The sequence below is a fragment of the Oncorhynchus tshawytscha genome, unplaced genomic scaffold (assembly GCF_018296145.1).
Source record: "Oncorhynchus tshawytscha isolate Ot180627B unplaced genomic scaffold, Otsh_v2.0 Un_contig_5464_pilon_pilon, whole genome shotgun sequence".
Classification (NCBI taxonomy): domain Eukaryota; kingdom Metazoa; phylum Chordata; class Actinopteri; order Salmoniformes; family Salmonidae; genus Oncorhynchus; species Oncorhynchus tshawytscha.
Genome location: NW_024609583.1, coordinates 428 through 18367, shown reverse-complemented (window position 1 = coordinate 18367; position 17940 = coordinate 428). Strand labels below are relative to the sequence as shown.

General features: G+C 47.4%; 2 protein-coding genes across 6 annotated transcripts; both read right to left on the bottom strand.

Moving 5' to 3' along the window:
* Window positions 1–781: 781 nt before the first annotated feature.
* LOC112238524 (nuclear respiratory factor 1-like) lies at window positions 782–12995 on the bottom strand. The gene is made up of 3 exons (XM_042316051.1): window positions 12978–12995; window positions 8814–8974; window positions 782–2394 (listed from the first exon to the last, which is right to left on the bottom strand). The coding sequence occupies exons 1-3, from the start codon at window positions 12989–12991 to the stop codon at window positions 2234–2236; spliced, it is 336 nt and encodes a 111-aa protein (XP_042171985.1). The 5' UTR covers window positions 12992–12995; the 3' UTR covers window positions 782–2233.
* Window positions 12996–13182: 187 nt separating this feature from the next.
* Window positions 13183–17666, bottom strand: LOC121838698 (nuclear respiratory factor 1-like; the record flags this gene model as incomplete). Of its 5 annotated transcripts, none has more annotated exon segments than XR_006082429.1 (4): window positions 13183–13228; window positions 15458–15508; window positions 17094–17145; window positions 17583–17666. XR_006082429.1 is itself a non-coding variant. In XM_042316050.1 (3 exon segments), coding segments are annotated over 3 exon segments (140 nt in total), but the record flags the coding sequence as incomplete, so codon positions are not given.
* Window positions 17667–17940: the final 274 nt, after the last annotated feature.

Here is a 17940-nt window from a genome sequence, read left to right as displayed (position 1 = left end):
GTCCATTCATTTATGTAGCAGTCTGTCGTGAGAGACGAGGTAAGAACGAATGTGGCTTTAAATTTCCCTGTGTAGGTGGATATTTTCGTGAGAGAGGGCAAGGCCTGTTTCCCAGGAAGCATTCAATGAGGCTTTTTTAATCTGGTGCTACAGGGTGATGCACACGTGTCACACTCCTACCACCCCAGTGGCCAGCTGCCCTCTAACCCACAACATCCCCCACCCACATCATTTAGACATCCTCTCAAAATTGTCTCCTTAAAATGTCTCATAAACAAGCGCTTCAACACAGAGGAGAGAGCAAAGCAGGAAACAACAGAACATGGTGTATCTTTCCATCCATGAGGTTGTAACCTGCTTCCTCTGCTGTAATCTGGGAGGCAGAATGGGATGTGCGTTGACGCCTGACGGATTAGGGCCCGAACCAACGTCTCTCTCTCTCCCACTCCGCAACAGAAGGACCCAGCTAACAAATCCCAGGCTTTAACCACGGGGAGGGCTGCACAGTGCAATACAGCTTATGATGTAACCAGGACCCTGACCGTCCGTCACGACAGGCTCGGAGTGTGTGTGGCGGGTAGGGGGATGACAGTGGAGTGTATAGAGGTCATGGAGTTCTCATGGCAGGGTAACTACATCGATAAACCATGTAGAAGAAGAGGGGCATGGACCAACAAGTCCAACAACGACCAATATAGTGTATGATGTGAAGAACAATAGTAGGGTTTTGGAAAAGGAAGTATTTCACCTTCAGAGTTCAATGATGACACTGGCTAGTGTGACCGGTGAACAGTAGTCACTTTATTGGGCGATCACATGGACTGCATGCTTGCTGTAATTCAGTCACCTAATGTATTTCCTAAATCATTAATTCTACGGAGAGGATTCTCTGTAGTGAGCTGAATTTATTCATACCATCATATCAGACCAGACAAATGCACACGTATTCTGTACAAATACAAAAATCATTGAATGCTCTGTAGTATACAGTACGGCCCGCCTCAATTTATAAAATGATTTAGAATACGTTCCTACCACTGACATCAAAAGGAGCGTTTTTGTTTTTAAAAAAAATAAAAAAAGACTCAAGGGACAGCTACTCATGCATTGGAGACACCAGTTGTGATATTCTCTGGAGTCAAAATGGCTGCCTAGACAGGTCATCAAAAAAATACTGTACTAGTAAATCCTGAGTCTTCACAAATCCCAGTGTGTGTGTGGAGTGGACTACAGTACAATAAACCACACAACAACAGGTAACATATTTCAGAAGTAATGTTTCATTGGAATCATTCTAGGCAGTGAAGGTCCTTACAGGGGACAGTTGATAATTGGGATGCTTCGTAGACATCCAGGGTACAAGAAGAACATTGACTAATATAGCAGGGGGTGGAATTAGTGGAAAGGTTCCTGGGTTTCGGCACAACCTGATTGCATATGAAGTCCATGACAACAGAGCAGAGAGTGATTGTGATTTGGTAACCGCATTCTATAACAAACATGGAATAACACTCACATAGACAGAGTACCAAAACGTGCTTAATGGGACTGTGATATAGGTTCAGAATGAAAGGTGAATTGGTGGCGTCCCCCTTGGCTTTTTGGTTATTCTTTAAGTAAATGTTAAGGTGTGCAGAAATAAATACTAAATACTCTAACCCATGTCACACAATGCTCAACATCAAAGCTAAAAAAGGACATTCAAACAAAAAAACACATCTACTATATACACACACACACACACACATAGTAAACAATGTATTGATAAATCCGTCACTTTATATTCCCCTGCAGATGTACATTAAAAATATATATTTTTACATGGTACAGAGCGCAGCATGTGGAAACCATAGAGAATGATAGAGGCCTCTACTGGCCAAAAGGCTGTATTAGCATGGGCAGCGCCATTTAGGGCTTCACCATTTTAATGTAGTCAACTGGGGGGGGGGGGGACTTCCAATTTCATGGGCTGATCCTCCACTGACGGAGTAATGTCAAACCGGGTTATCAGGAGGGATCAGTCAATCGTGAAGAGGAAAACGGACTAATTAAAAAATGGAGATGGCCTCAATGGCACTGCCCATGCTGTCAGATGCTATAATGGCACAGATACAAAGATGAGCCCTCTATCTATCTCTATGGTGAAAACGGACTATCCCTCCCTCAGCTCCCGGCGGCGGCCATTTTGGGACTTTGTTCCAGTGGAACACACCTGCCAAGGGAGGATTCAGTGTCACTGCTCCAGAGTCACTACCTCTACCGCCTGGCCGTCCAGTGTGACCGTGTTGTCGATGCGTGTGGCCACAGGCGCCATGGCCACTTGTACGGGCCGGTTCCCCTGGGCTAGGCTGGTAACCACCGTCTGGTACATGCTTACTGGGATCTGCACCAGGCCTGGAGAGAGAGACGGGGGGATACAGGCTTAGACATGTTTAAAGAGTATAAAGTAGCCTTTTCTTCTGTTCTCCATCGACCTAAATGTCTTTTTATTCTATTTATTTCACCTTTATTTAACCAGATAGGCCAGTTGAGAACAAGTTCTCATTTACAACTGCCACCTGGCCAAGAATAAAGCAAAGCAGTGCGACACAAACAACAGAGTTACACATGGGATTAACAAACATACAGTCAATAACACTATAGAAAAGTCTATATACAGTATGTGCAAATGTAGTAAGATTAGGGAGGTAAGGCAATAAATAGGCCATATTGGCAAAATAATTACAATTTAGCAATTAAACACTGGAGTGATAGATTTGCACATTCATCTTCTGCACGTAGAGATACTGGGGTGCAAAGGAGCAAAAAATAAATAACAATATGGGAATGAGGTAGTTGGGTGGGCTATTTACAGATGGGCTATGTACAGGTGCAGTGATCGGGAAGCTGCTCTGACAGCTGATGCTTAAAGTTAGTGAGGGAGATAGAAGACTCCAGCTTCAGCAATTTTTGCAATTCGTTCCAGTCATTAGCAGCAGAGAACTGGAAGGAAACACGGCCAAAGTAGGAGTTGACCAGTGAAATATACCTGCTGGTGCGCGTGCTATGGGTGGGTGCTGCTATGGTGACCAGTGAGCTGAGATAAGGCGGGGCTTTACCTAGCAAAGACTTATAGATGACCTGGAGCCAGTGGGTTTGGTGACGAATATGAAGCGAGGGCCAGCCAACGAGAGCATACAGGTCACAGTGGTGGGTAGTATATGTGGCTTTGGTGACAAAACGGATGGCACTGTGATAGACTGCATTCAGTTTGCTGAGTAGAGTGTTGGAGGCCATTTTGTAAATGACATCGCCGAAGTCAAGGATCGGTAAGATAGTCAGTTTTACGAGGGTATGTTTGGCAGCATGAGTGAAGGATGCTTTTTTGCGAAATAGGAAGCCGATTCTAGATTTAATTTTGGATTGGAGATGCTTAATGAGTCTGTAAGGAAAGTTTACAGTCTAACAAGACACCTAGGTACTTGTAGTTGTCCATGTATTCTAAGTCAGAACAGTCCAGAGTAGTGATGCTAGGATGGGCAGGCGGGTAGTGATCGGTTGAAGAGCATGCAATTAGTTTTACTTGTATTTAAGAGCAGTTGGAGGCCACGGAAGGAGAGTTGTATGGCGTTGAAGCTCATCTGGAGGTTTGCTAACACAGTGTCCAAAGAAGGGCCAGAAGTATACAGAATGGTGTCGTCTGCGTAGAGGTGGATCAGAGAATCAACAGCAGCAAGAGCGACATTATTGATGTATACAGAGAAAAGAGTCGGCTCGAGAACTGAACCCTGTGGCACCCCCATAGAGACTGACAGAGGTCTGGACAACAGGCCCTCCAATTTGACACACTGAACTCTATCAGAGAAGTAGTTGGTGAACCAGGCGAGGCAGTCATTTGAGAACCCAAGGCTGTTAAGTCTGCCGATAAGAATGTGGTGACTGACAGAGTCGAAAGCCTTGGCCAGGTCGATTAAGACGGCTGCAAGGTATTGTCTTTTATCGATGGCGGTTATGATATTGTTTAGGACCTTGAGCGTGGCTGAGGTGCACCCATGACCAGCTCGGAAGCCAGATTGCATAGCGGAGAAGGTACGGTGGGATTCGAAGTGGTCGGTGATCTGTTTGTTAACTTGGCTTTCGAAGACCTTAGAAAGGCAGGGTAGGACAGATATATGTCTGTAGCAGTTTGGGTCTAGAGTGTTTCCCCCTTTGAAGAGGGGGATGGCTGCTGCAGCTTTTCAATCTTTAGGGATCTCAGATGATACGAAAGAGGTTGTTTAATGCAGTACGCTCAACCAGCCTCACAACCGCAGACCACGTGTAGTAACCATGCCAGCCCAGGACCTCTACAATGTTTAATGTCATTCATTGTAATTGTTTGAAAATGTATTTTTAGTTATGTGTCAGACCCCAAGGAAGACTAGCTGACATCATGGCGTCAACTAATGGGGATCCTAATAAACATTTATATTCCATATTTTCTTGTCTGATGTTATACATGTAATTGTGAAGTGAAATATTAATTTCCCAGAATGAGAGGACAATCCATTTTTCTATGCTATTCTATATTTTGGCCACACATACAATGCAGTATTGACAAAGGGGCTGATGAAATGGACAAATGACGATTGGCCATTTTAGTTCTGCTGTGAAGTGCCTTGGTCCATGAGGGTCTTTAAGGTGGGGTTAGGGCCTGAGAGAGAGCCATGCTAGAGTCAAACCGCTTTAGGCAGCCATTTTAGAGAGGCTGCATTGCAGAACAATGGTCCAATTGAGCCTGCCTGCCTCTCCTCCCTGCCCAGCTGTGTGTGTGTGTGTGTGTGAGAGAGACTATGCCTGGGGATTACTACTGCAGTCACGTGGGTCTCTGCCCAGCCCCACAAGCTGTCACAGGCTAGGGGAAGGAGGTCATAGCTGGGTATGGTGGCGGGCGGGCGGATGCTCGGGGTCATTCCACATTTCAGTGATACACTGGCATAATGATAACTAATGCTGGCATTTTGAAAATGATGCATAAATGTGATCAGCAATATGATAACCCACACCTCTTTACCTTATCCACTAGGTAAAGGATCCAGACCCCTCCTTTAGAACATGTGATTAGTTTAAACACCACATTTTAGTGTTAAAATGTAACGTGAGAAACTAAATTTAAACAGTGTCAGTCTACAGACACATTAATAAAGTCTCAATTATGTTTCATTTATAAAATCACTAAATGTAATGCCAAGTAAATCCATTTGGTCGACTCGTATGATCAATCTGCGCGTATATGCTTTCTCTAAATGAGGCCCCAGGTCCCCCTCTGTAGTAGTCTAACAAGCCCCCTTGGTCCAGCTACGTGACAGAATCAAGTTGAGTTGATCGACTGGCTGTGATGATTGTATAGTAGCAGGGCTTACAAGGGGGGGCAGTCTGGCATAGTAAGTCTACCATGTCTTGACTGATTTCAAGTCAATGCTAATATGGCACAATTTGCTAGCTAGCTGACCAACAACTAACAATGTATTTGAGAGACAAGCGCTCATTGTGCAAATGTAATTATGTTTTCAATAAACATTTGGAGACTAAATATAGTTTACATGTTGTCAATATGCGGCAGGTAGCCTGGCATTCAGTGAGAGAGAGAGAGAGCCCGGTGCTTACTGAGTCAAGTACCAGGCCAAGCCGCTCACACTTCACTTACTGTGACATTGAGGGCCATGGTCGACGAGTGTGTATGTGTGCTAGGGACAAAGCTAGCCAATCAGGCAGCACTTCAAACAGTGGCCCCTCCACTCCTCCATTACGGTGATTAGGTAAAGGTCAACAGGCTCAGGAGAGGAGCAGCACTGGGCCAACAGGTGAAGGGGCTGGTTGTTAGCTGAGTGGGGCCTGCTGCTAGCTAACAGACTAAAAGGATGAGCTCCAAATGGCATTCTATTCACTATACAGTGCACTACTTGTGACCGCTTTGGACAAAAGTAGTGAACTATATTGGGGATAGGGTGCCATTTGTGATGCAGCTTAACAGCAGAAGCTACAAGGGAGGGAGGTTTAGCGCTGTGGCTTCTACCAACTGGCTAAAATTACCCACTTGTAGAATGATGGGGCACGGAAGGGGCTCCAGCTATCCCACAATGCCTTTTCCTAGACTCAGGCTCCTCAGTTCTGCTGTCTCCCTCCCTGTCCATTCATGAAACAGAGTGGCTGGGTTTCCACTAGATAACATAGCCACAAAGTCAAAATGGGCTTTTTGGTCTTAAAGTTAGGGTTAGCAGTGTGGTTAAAGTTGGGTTTAAAATCAGATTTTAAGAGGATAAATTGTAGAAAGGGGCGGGGTTTTGCCATAATTACGACATTGTGGCTGTGTTAACTAGTGACAACCCAACAGATGGGTGTCTTACAAAGGGTAGCCATTTTGCAAATGACAGTATGATGCATGTCCAAATCAGAACATGTTTTTCGTCGGTCATACCGTCTGTCACTCCTGTGAAACATACCACACCCAATAGGGACAGCGTTAACTTCACTTAGGAGAAAAGTATTAGATTCTCACTGCAATGCAATGCAGTGACTGTAAAATGATGGGCAGGCACATTGTGTGTGGGGGGAAGGCTTCCTGATGTCCATTTCTTTAAATGTAGTTGTAATGCTTGCTAATCAGCTTTGGGTGTTTAAAGACACGCCTTTGCTAGTGGCCTTCTTCCCAATGCAGCCTGTGGGCAGTGGTAGAGGAGGGGACAGTGTGTGTGTCACCATGAGGCTGGTTGCTGTCCGGTCCCAGGGCGCTGACAGCTGGCCCAGTGATTAGACTATAGACTGATAATGGAGTGGATCAAAGCCTCTTTAGCAAGAGCACTTCAGGGAGATGACAACGCCCCCGTGCCTGGGGGGGGTGTGTGGGAAGGGGGTAGGGATTGTCACCAGCAGGGGCATGGCCCACTGTAGGACAGGGGACTGACGTGAAGAGACAGGACACCAGCCCTGAAGGCAGAGAGGGAGGGCTTGAGGGATGAGAGTTAGGTTGAGGGATGGGAGTTTCTGGAATGATGGTGGTGGAATGTTACGTGGATAAAAGCTGCTGCTGAGATCATGATGTAACCATCAGCTGATGAGAGCTGGTATCATACGACCTGAAATCATTTAAATAACTAATCCGTATGTATTGTAAATGTGCATCTACAGTATGAACGGTCTGCAGCAGAGTTGTAGAGACATAGTAGGGATTAATAGAATGGTGGGGTAAAAGCAGAAGACAAGAAACTCCACAAAGAAAGTACAAGACCAAATATCCAGTCATACCAACTCCCTTGTTAAATGCACATTGAAACCTACAGCCTAGTTAAAAACCTACAGCCTAGTTAAAAACCTACAGCCTAGTTAAAAACCTACAGCCTAGTTAAAAACCTACAGCCTAGTTAAAAACCTACAGCCTAGTTAAAAACCTACAGCCTAGTTAAAAACCTACAGCCTAGTTACCTTCCAGACAATTTGAATGAGTTGAATATGAAAGGAGCTTGATTTGCTCTGACTGTAATGAATGATATAAATCTAGTGTAAACTGAGTTCCATTAACATTCAGTTAACATTCAAACAAGGAAACTGGACCAGTTGTGGTCACGTAATGAAATGGGCAGAGGAAAGTTCAGGCAGGCCACTGCGCTAAACTAAAATAATTCTCCCCCCAATTAGTCATTTTGGAAGTGTTTCTTGTTAAGCCCTTTTGTTGGTCTGGACAGAGTATCTAGTATGAGCCACACACACACACACACACACACACACACACACAACAGCACAGCTGGGGAACCTGGGTTATCCTAGCGAGAGCAGGGGGACAGGTGTGTGTGTTTGTATGTGCAGTGTTACCTGTAGCTGACACCCCAGACAGGTCATCATGGTATGGGAGGATTATGTTCAACTGAGTGACTTGGTCGTTTTGTATGCATGGTGTCTAGCTGTCGGGTTCAAACGCTAGGGCTGCGTCGGGTTCAAACGCTAGGGCTGCGTCGGGTTAAAACGCCAGGGCTGCGTCGGGTTCAAACGCCAGGGCTGCGTCGGTTCAATGTTAGGGCTGCGTCGGTTCAAGCGCCAGGGCTGCGTCGGTTCAAGCGCCAGGGCTGCGTCGGTTCAAGCGCCAGGGCTGCGTCGGTTCAAGCGCCAGGGCTGGCGGTGCGCCAGGGCTGCGTCGGTTCAAGCGCCAGGGCTGCGTCGGTTCAAGCGCCAGGGCTGCGTCGGTTCAAGCGCCAGGGCTGCGTCGGTTCAAGCGCCAGGGCTGCGTCGGTTCAAGCGCCAGGGCTGCGTCGGTTCAAGCGCCAGGGCTGCGTCGGTTCAAGCGCCAGGGCTGCGTCGGTTCAAGCGCCAGGGCTGCGTCGGTTCAAGCGCCAGGGCTGCGTCGGTTCAAGCGCCAGGGCTGCGTCGGTTCAATGTTAGGGCTGCGGTTCAATGTTAGGGCGGTTCAATGTTAGGGCTGCGTCGGTTCAATGTTAGGGCTGCGTCGGTTCAATGTTAGGGCTGCGTCGGTTCAATGTTAGGGCTGTTTGAATTGACATTTTGGTCATTTAGCAGACACTTACTGTTGCATTTATCTTCAGATAGGTGGTTGAGACAACCACATATCACAGTAAGTACATTTTCCATCAATGAAGTAGTTATCAGCAAAGTCAGAGCTAGAAAGGGGGGGTGTCAGTGTGAGTTCCCGAAAGCATTATTATTATTTTATGTTAGGGGAGCGTTGTAATGTTAGGGGAGCGTTGTAATGTTAGGGGAACGTTGTAATGTTAGGGGAGCGTTGTAATGTTATGAGGAGTGTCAGTAGAGTATTTCACATTGATTTATACTGGTGAGTCAATTACCTGACAATAGTTGTTGAGAGGTTGTGTGGTACGTACCGCTGCCATCTTGCACTCCAGTCAGTGCCCCTACAGCAGCCGCCGTTTCCCCGGCCAGAACGATTTGCCCTCCTCCCTGTAGGGTGGCCTCAGCCAGCGTCGCCACTGCATGGGCCGCAGCCTCACTGCAACACAATCACACACACCTTAGAGATGGCAAGGAGGTGAGGCGTGGCTATGTGTCCCCCCTACGCATCCAAACAACGTTGACAGACTGGTGGACAATGACAATTATAGGGAGAGGGGACAACAACCCAAGCCCCAACCCTGACAGTATGGTGGTGCCAGAGGCCCAACATTAGCCTACAGTTGACTGTATGGTGGTGCCAGAGGCCCAACATTAGCGTACAGTTGACTGTATGGTGGTGCCAGAGGCCCAACATTAGCCTACAGTTGACTGTATGGTGGTGCCAGAGGCCCAACATTAGCCTACAGTTGACTGTATGGTGGTGCCAGAGGCCCAACACTCTCACCCAAACACCCACTCCAACTCCCAACATCTGAAGGGGAGTAGGCAGCGCACCATTGCACATATTTGGCTCTGCATCGGGACACTCCTTAAAACAGTACATACACCCCCCCCACCACCCTCCAAACCAACCCCAGTGCCCCAGGGACCGCTGACAAGGAATAAGGTCATTAGAACATGGGGAGATGGGGTCATTAGAACATGGGGGGGTCATTATAAAGCATCTTTTCAGCCATGGTCAACTTTGGGAATCTAACAGACATGAGCTGGCACACACCCAGAAAAAAGATTTTGTGTGGAGGTGCTGACTAACGGCAAATAAACTACAAAAATAAAGATAGTCAAACACTCTATATATAAACTCCCAGTAATTTATTGGATAAATCACCTTCCTTTGGGAATCTGTCACATATTCCTCAACAGGGATACTAACTTCTAGTTCTCCTCTTCCAGCCAAACGACACAGGAAATAATCAACACACAAGAGTTTCATCCACAACGATTCATAGAATGACTGTTTACAGCTCACATTTATAGAATAAACTAAAGATCACACTGAAAAGAATTGACATCCCATTTTCTACTATTCTGTCATAAGATAAAAGTAAGCTCTCTTTTTGAGAGAGGAAAAAACATTTTCCCTCCTCAGTGGGCACTGGGGGTCGGGAAACAGGGACGGAAGGTTCTGGCAAAGTGCCGCACTGCTCACATGAGGTAACCAGGAGGGAATAAGGGAGGGAAGGGGACTCCTGTAACAAGCCCCAATGGGAACTCCTAGACACAGGAGGAAATGACTCCAAACTACTGTAGTGTCGACGAGTGCACCGCCAGCATCTACCGTGGTGTCGACAGGTGCACCGCCAGCATCAACCGTAGTGTCAACGAGTGCACCGTCAGCATCGACCGTAGTGTCAACGAGTGCACCGCAGCATCTACCGTAGTGTCGACGAGTGCACCGCCAGCATCTACCGTAGTGTCGACGAGTGCACCGCCAGTATCTACCGTGGTGTCGACGAGTGCACCGCCAGCACCTGCCGTAGTGTCGACGAGTGCACCGCCAGCACCTGGCGTAGTGTCGACGAGTGCACCGCCAGCACCTGCCGCAGTGTCGACGAGTGCACCGCCAGCACCTTCACACTTTGTACACACAATAGGTTACAAAAAAGCAAATTACTTTAAACCAGTTTTTAGCAGTTTTACTGTTTAGCTCACAAACACCCGTTACCACACTTTTGTGAAAAGCGCAATCTCATTCAGTAGTGGTTTCCTGAGTAATAAATGTAGTGGCTGATTAGGTTGGTTAGCAACCACTTAACACCCCCAGAAACCAAGCGAGGCAGTTGAGTACAAAGGTAACGGCTAATTAATTAACTAAAATTAAACACTGAAATGGGAGGAAAAAGCAGCTGACCCCATGTCCCTATGGGACCCTTAGTTTCCTGCTCCAACTGTCCCCTCTTTCTGACATCACAGGTGTTATAGAACTACCTATGCAATTAGAGACTATGGGAATAACACTCTTCAGCCTAGTTGCCTGCCCTCCCTTGTTACGGCCCAGACCCCAGGGCCTTGTGTCAGCGCTTGCTGATATGAATACACCTAGATGCACTTTATTCACGCTGTAAGATGCCTCATTGCTAATGTAAGCACTGTCCTTAAAGGCCCAATGCAGCTGGTTTTATCTCAATATCAAATCATTTCTGGGTAGCAAATAAGTACCTTACATGATTGTTTTCAATTAAAACGGTTTAAACTAAAATAGCTTCTTAATAAAGGGCAATTTCTCAAGCAAGAACTTTGCTAAGACTGTCAGAGTGGCCTGAGTGGGGAGGGGAAAATGTTAATCCAGCTGTTATTGGGCAGATGTTTGGAACTTTCTTATTGGTCTAATTTACCACATGGTGAAATTTCAGGCGGTGTTTTCAAAACAGCGCTAACACTAAAATGGCATTATCATCATTTATACAATTTCACAGTATTATTCCAACCTCAGTTGAAATACATAAAACACAGGAAATCACCAGTTTGACCGCCCTGGGCTGGGCCTTTAACCGCCAGTTTGACCGCCCTGGGCCCGGGCCTTTAACCGCCCTGGGCCCGGGCCTTTAACCGCCCTGGGCTGGGCCTTTAACCGCCCTGGGCTGGGCCTTTCACCGCCCTGGGCTGGGCCTTTCACCATCATTGGGGGACATGCTAAACTGACCCAAAATCAGCGTCTACGGGCAACTTCATCCTACTCCGTTATAAACAGAGAGGAGAGAGCATCTGGGCAGTGACCATACCTCAATCCCACTGCGGCATTCTGGGACAGCAGGATTCTGACTCCACACCCTTGTACCAGCATCCTGCATTAAGCTCACAGAGAGCCCCTCCCCCAAGCAGTGCAGCAGGAGATGTGTGCATTGTGCACGTTGTTTACAGAATTACATTTCTCCCAATCTCAAAATGTTTCTGCAGGTTTCATTCAGTTTGGATGTTTTTAGATTGACACAGTGTGTTACGTAATGACATTCTGTAACAACATTATACCATAGTTACAGAGTTTATATTTGATTTAACATTTAAATATACAGTTTAGTCTCACTGACATCAGATCTATTTCACAAGAGAAACCTGTTAGAGATGGCAGCAGTCACTGATGACTGTCAGTAACTCTGAAGATACACACTGATGACTGTGTAGGTCAAAAGATACACACTGATAACTGTGTAGGTCAAAAGATACACACTGATAACTGTGTAGGTCAAAAGATACACACTGATAACTGTGTAGGTCAGAAGATACACACTGATAACTGTGTAGGTCAGAAGATACACACTGATAACTGTGTAGGTCAAAAGATACACACTGATAACTGTGTAGGTCAAAAGATACACACTGATAACTGTGTAGGTCAAAAGATACACACTGATAACTGTGTAGGTCAAAAGATACACACTGATAACTGTGTAGGTCAAAAGATACACACTGATAACTGTGTAGGTCAAATGATACACACTGATAACTGTGTAGGTCAAAAGATACACACTGATAACTGTCAGTAACTCAAATGATACACACTGATAACTGTGTAGTTCCAAACATACACACTGAGGACTGTCAGTAGCTCTTGGGTAAAACACATGTATTGACAAAGGAAGGCCACTGTCCTACAGTCCTTGCCAGTGAGTATCTTTACTCTCAGTATTCAGCTAATGGGTCCACAGGTCACTGAGGGCATCATTCACCAACTAGCCTACAGCAGTCGAACCAATAGCAGTCCGCTGTGGAGCCTGGGGGAATTGAGATGGTTTATAATAGTGCCAGAGGCACAGCCCCACAGGTCACCTGACCAACAGGGCTCTGCCTCGTCCTATCAGAAGGTCAGTATGAGGTTGTGCATTACGTCATGCAGCCAGGCCCAGTTGGTCACATTTTTGACTGCATTAGACCTTAAAGTAAACATGGATGGGTCATCCAATGGCTGTGGTATCTGTGTGTTGTCATTATGAAGGCTGGTCCCCCAGACTAAGGACTCTCAATAGTCACCTACTCCCAGACTCAGTGCAGATACAGCATTTGGCCTGATTGTCCACAATGCTGTTGAGTTGTACATTTTCTCCACCTGGCTGGACGACCCTGCTTGTCCCTTTAGACCAACCCCCCAGAACACGCCCTACCCGTTAAGTGCCATGGTGACAGTGTGCCCTAATGTACACGCCCTACCCAATTAAATGCCATGGTGACAGTGTGCCCTAATGTACACGCCCTACCCGTTAAGTGCCATGGTGACGGTGGCTCCCTGCTGCATCTCCTGGGAGGCGGCGACAGCGGCCTCAGCGAGGGACGCGACCGCCTGATTGGCCTCGGACGCCTGTGTGGTCTGTATGGTCATCTCCCCACCCTGCAGAGTCGCCCAGTTCTGCTCAACCTGGCCAGTAAGGAGGGATGGAGGGGGAAGGAGGAAGAAAGAGAGAGAGGGAGGGATGGAGGGGGAGAGAGAGGGAGGGAAATAGAAGGAAGAGGGTAAGAGGGAGAGAAAAAAGATGGAGAGGGGAGAGATGGAGTGGGAGGGGGGGGAGATGGAAACCAGGAGAGTCAGGGGAGGACTGTCAGTAGCTGGGAAAACACATGGACAAAGGAAGGCCACTGGGAGGGGCCAGGGGGGAGGGGGAGGGAGGGGTGGAGAGTATCTGGACTATCAGTATTCAGCTAGAGAGGGTGGGTCCAGAGGTCACTGAGGGCATCATTCAGAGAACTAGCCTACAGCAGTGCCAAGAGGAGTCAGGGGGTGGGAGATGTGGAGCCTGGGGGGAGAATTGAGATGGTTTATAGTTGCCAGAGGCACAGCCCCAGAGGTCACCTGACCAACAGGGCTCTGCCTGCGTCCTATCAGAAGGTCAGTATGAGGTTGTGCATTAGAGTCATGCAGCCAGGGAGAGGAGGGGGGTGGGAGGGGGTGGGAGATGGAGTTGGTCACATTTTTGACTGCATTAGACCTCAAACATGGATGGGTCATCCAATGGCTGTGGTATCTGTGTGTTGTCATTATGAAGGCTGGTCCCCCAGACTAAGGACTCTCAATAGTCACCTACTCCCAGACTCAGTGCAGATACAGCATTTGGCCTGATTGTCCACAATTCTGTTGAGTTGTACATTTTCTCCACCTGGCTGGACGACCCTGCTGGACGACCCTGCTTGAGATGGAGAGAGGAGAGGAAGAGGGGGGTGGGAGCAAGTGAGAGATGGAGAGAGGAGGGGGCATCTTTAGACCAACCCCCAGAACACGCCCTACCCGTTAAGTGCCATGGTGACAGTGTGCCCTAATGTACACGCCCTACCCAATTAAATGCCATGGTGACAGTGTGCCCTAATGTACACGCCCTACCCGTTAAGTGCCATGGTGACGGTGTGCCCTAATGAACACCCTACCCGTTAAGTGCCATGGTGACGGTGTGCCCTAAGAGGGGGTGGGAATGGAACACGCCCTACCCGTTAGATGGAGAGAGGGAGGGAGCCATGGTGACGGTGTGCCCTAATGAACACGCCCTACCCGTTAAGTGCCATGGTGACGGTGTGCCCTAATGTGAGACACTCCCTACCCGTTAAGTGCCATGGTGACGGTGTGCCCTAATGAACACGCCCTACCCGTTAAGTGCCATGGTGACGGTGTGCCCTAATGAACACGCCCTACCCGTTAAGTGCCATGGTGACAGTGTGCCCTAATGAACACGCCCTAGCCTGAGAGATGGAAGAGGAGGTGGGAGAGGGGGTGGGAGTTAAAGTGCCATGGTGACGGTGTGCCCTAATGAACACTCCCTACCCAATTAAATGCCATGGTGACAGTGTGCCCTAATGAACACGCCCTACCCGTTAAGTGCCATGGTGACGGTGGCTCCCTGCTGCATCTCCTGGGAGGCGGCGACAGCGGCCTCAGCGCGGGGGGTGACGCGACCGCCTGATTGGCCTCGGACGCCTGTGTGGTCTGTATGGTCATCCCCACCCTGTGGATGGTCATCTGCCAGACCTAGAGTGGGAGGGGGAGAGGGGGTGGGAGCAGAGATGCCCAGTTCTGCTCAACCTGGCCAGTAAGGAGGGATGGAGGGGAAGGAGGAAGAAAGAGAGAGAGGGAGGGATGGAGGGGGAAGGAGGAAGAAAGAGAGAGAGGGAGGGATGGAGGGGAGAGAGAGGGAGGGAAATAGAAGGAAGAGGGTAAGAGGGAGAGAAAAAGATGGTAAGAGATGGAGAGAGGAGGAGGGGAGAGGGGGTGGGAGAGGGGGAGGGAGAGGGGGGGGTGGGAGAGGGAGGGGGGTGGGAGAGGGGATGGAGAGAGGAGGGGAGAGGGGGTGGGAGCAAGGAGAGATGGAGAGGGAGGTGGGGGTGAGAGAGGGGTGGGAGCAAGTGAGAGAGAGGAGGGAGAGGGGGGTGGGAGCAAGTGAGAGATGGAGAGAGGAGGGGGAGGGGGGTGGGAGCAAGTGAGAGATGGAGAGAGGAAGTTGTAAGAGAGATGGAGAGAGTAAGAGAGGGGGAAAGTGACAGAGAGAGGCAGAGTTAGGGTGTTTCTACACCACGACAAACAAAAACAAATATGATTGTGATCCTTCGACAAACATTTGTCGTAGTCAATGAACATAAAATGTGAAGTAGATCTGCCGCTTACAATAAACTGTGGCGACACCTCCATCGGTAACGTGCGACACACCGACATATTCTGGTGAAGAGTAGAGAGAACTTGCTATTCAGCAATGATATTGAAACAGAGTATGAAGTTGCATTTCAGGGTTACAGAACAGTAAACATGACATGTTCCTCAGCAAGAGATGAAGGCATAGAGATATGACAATCCTACAAATACCAGATCATGCAAATTACAATAAGAATGTTTTGTTGGCCAACATATTCAGACAACGCATACAAGCTTTTTCTTTTGTTGATTAAAATGATTAAAAGCTTTTTTTCCTCCCCAATTTCATGATTTCCAATTGGTAGTTAATCTTGTCCCATCGCTGCAACTCCTCTATGGACCCTGGAGAGGCGAAGGTCGAGAGCCATGCGTCCTCCGAAACACGACCCCGCCAAGCCGCTCTGCTACTTGACACACTGCTCTCTTAACCCTGAAGCCAGCCACACCAAATGTGTCGGAGGAAACGCCGTACAGTTGGCGACTGAAGTCAGCATGCATGCCCCCGGCCTGCCACAAGGAGTCGCTAGTGCGCTATGGGACAAGGACATCCCGGCCGTCCAAACCCTCCCTTAACCCGGGCAACGCTGGGCCAATTGTGTGCCGCCTCATGGGTCTCCTGGTCGCGGCCGGCTGCGACACAGCAATGCAGTGTTTTAAACCACTGCGCACTCGGGAGGCCAGAACGCATAAAAGTGGAGTATTAAAAAATTGTGTTTAAAACCAAAGCCTTGTATTGATCATCTCTTGAAAATGAAATAAGACAATAAACCAATAGGATTATTTATCCATGCGTGCACATCTATGGCTAGCAGTATCGCCGGATCCCAGAGTGTCAGGTATACCACAGTGTTGCATGTTGTACAACACTTAACACAATGAAACAAAAACAAGACTGATTTCTATGGCGCTTTTTACATTAGCGCAGGGTTTTTTCTGGATCAAAAAAGGGCTTAGGTGGTGGGCGTGGCAACGGGCGCAGTCAGCCCGTAGGCGCAGCTGAATTTAAAAGGCCCTCATCTTGATGGTGTACAGTATTATTTGCATTTTAAGCCAATTTCCCGCAGTTCTACACATTTCTCCATGGAGCTGAGATCATTTTCAGGAGGTTTTAAAAGTTAATTTCCTGTAGTGCTCACATTTCTCCATGGAGCGGAGATCATTTTTCGGGGGGTTTTAAATGTTAATTTTCTGTAGTTCTTCATATTTCTCCATGGAGCTGAGAGAAGATATTGCAGTTTTAAAGCACATTTCCTGCAGGTCTGCCATGGTTAATGCGGTGTTATTTTGCTCAAACATAATAACAAAATCAATACTGCTAAATTGATTGTTTTTACTTTGATTGTTAGTTCTCAAAGATCATATTCTAATATATATCTATTGTCTTTCCTACATCCGTTATATCTGTCATTTAAGTTTACACTGAAAAGTGTTTTTCCATCCCGAAAATCTATAAAAAATAAAAACGTTTTTCTCCCTCACTGTATGGACATAGGTGACCCGATAAAACGTTTAGGTGGCCCGCCCAAGGATTTCAATGGCAGAAAAATCCCTGTCAGCGCTTTAAATAGTAAGGGGGAAATCACCTCATCCATGACCAATGTGTAGAACCCACCTGGGTGTGGTCTGGACTGCCCCTTTGCGCCAGAAAGCTCACCACACATCAACTATTGCCGAGGAGAGGTGAGGAATGATATATGCCAATTAGGAATCAGGAGATGGTTAACATTAGCATCTCAAAAAGAGGAAACGCTGTCCGCACACTGCAGAAAAACGACCTTCAGGCTTTAAACGCCATCAATCGTTTAGTATTTATTTATTTTTTCTAAAAGTGATAAGGTGTAAAGGGGCATATTGCCTAAAAGTGTGTAATGGAGCCAGTTAGAGAAACCTTTCAGCTACACACTATGTTCACTACTGTGGAGACAGTAACATCTAACACTCCTCACAGAACAGTAGTAACACACCTCACACACAGGAGGGACTGCCATTACAACCGCATACAGTCATCAGATAGGAGAATCAGGTGTCTCTACAAGTGTGTGTATTTGTAAGTGTGTGTGTTTGTGTTCTGAGAGACTGATGAGGTGTGTGGTGTGTGTACCTCTCCGTCGTTCACAGTGTAGTTGACCTGGGCCACGGTCACTGTGCCTGGCAGCTCCGAGGCGTCGGCCAGAGTGGCCACCGTCTGCCCTGTGCCCACCTGAGGGGCAAAAAAAGAAAGAAAGAAAAAAAAAAGAGAAAAAAAGAGAGAAAAAAAGAGAGAAAAAAAAAGAGAGAGAAAAAGAGAGAGAGAGAAAAGAGAGAAAAGAGAGAGAAAAAAAAGAGAGAGAGAGAAAGAGAGAGAAAAGAGAGAGAGAGAAAAAAGAGAGAGAGAGAAAAAGAGAGAGAGAGAAAAAGAGAGAGAGAGAAAAAAAGAGAGAGAGAGAAAAGAGAGAGAGAGAGAAAAAAGAGAGAGAGAG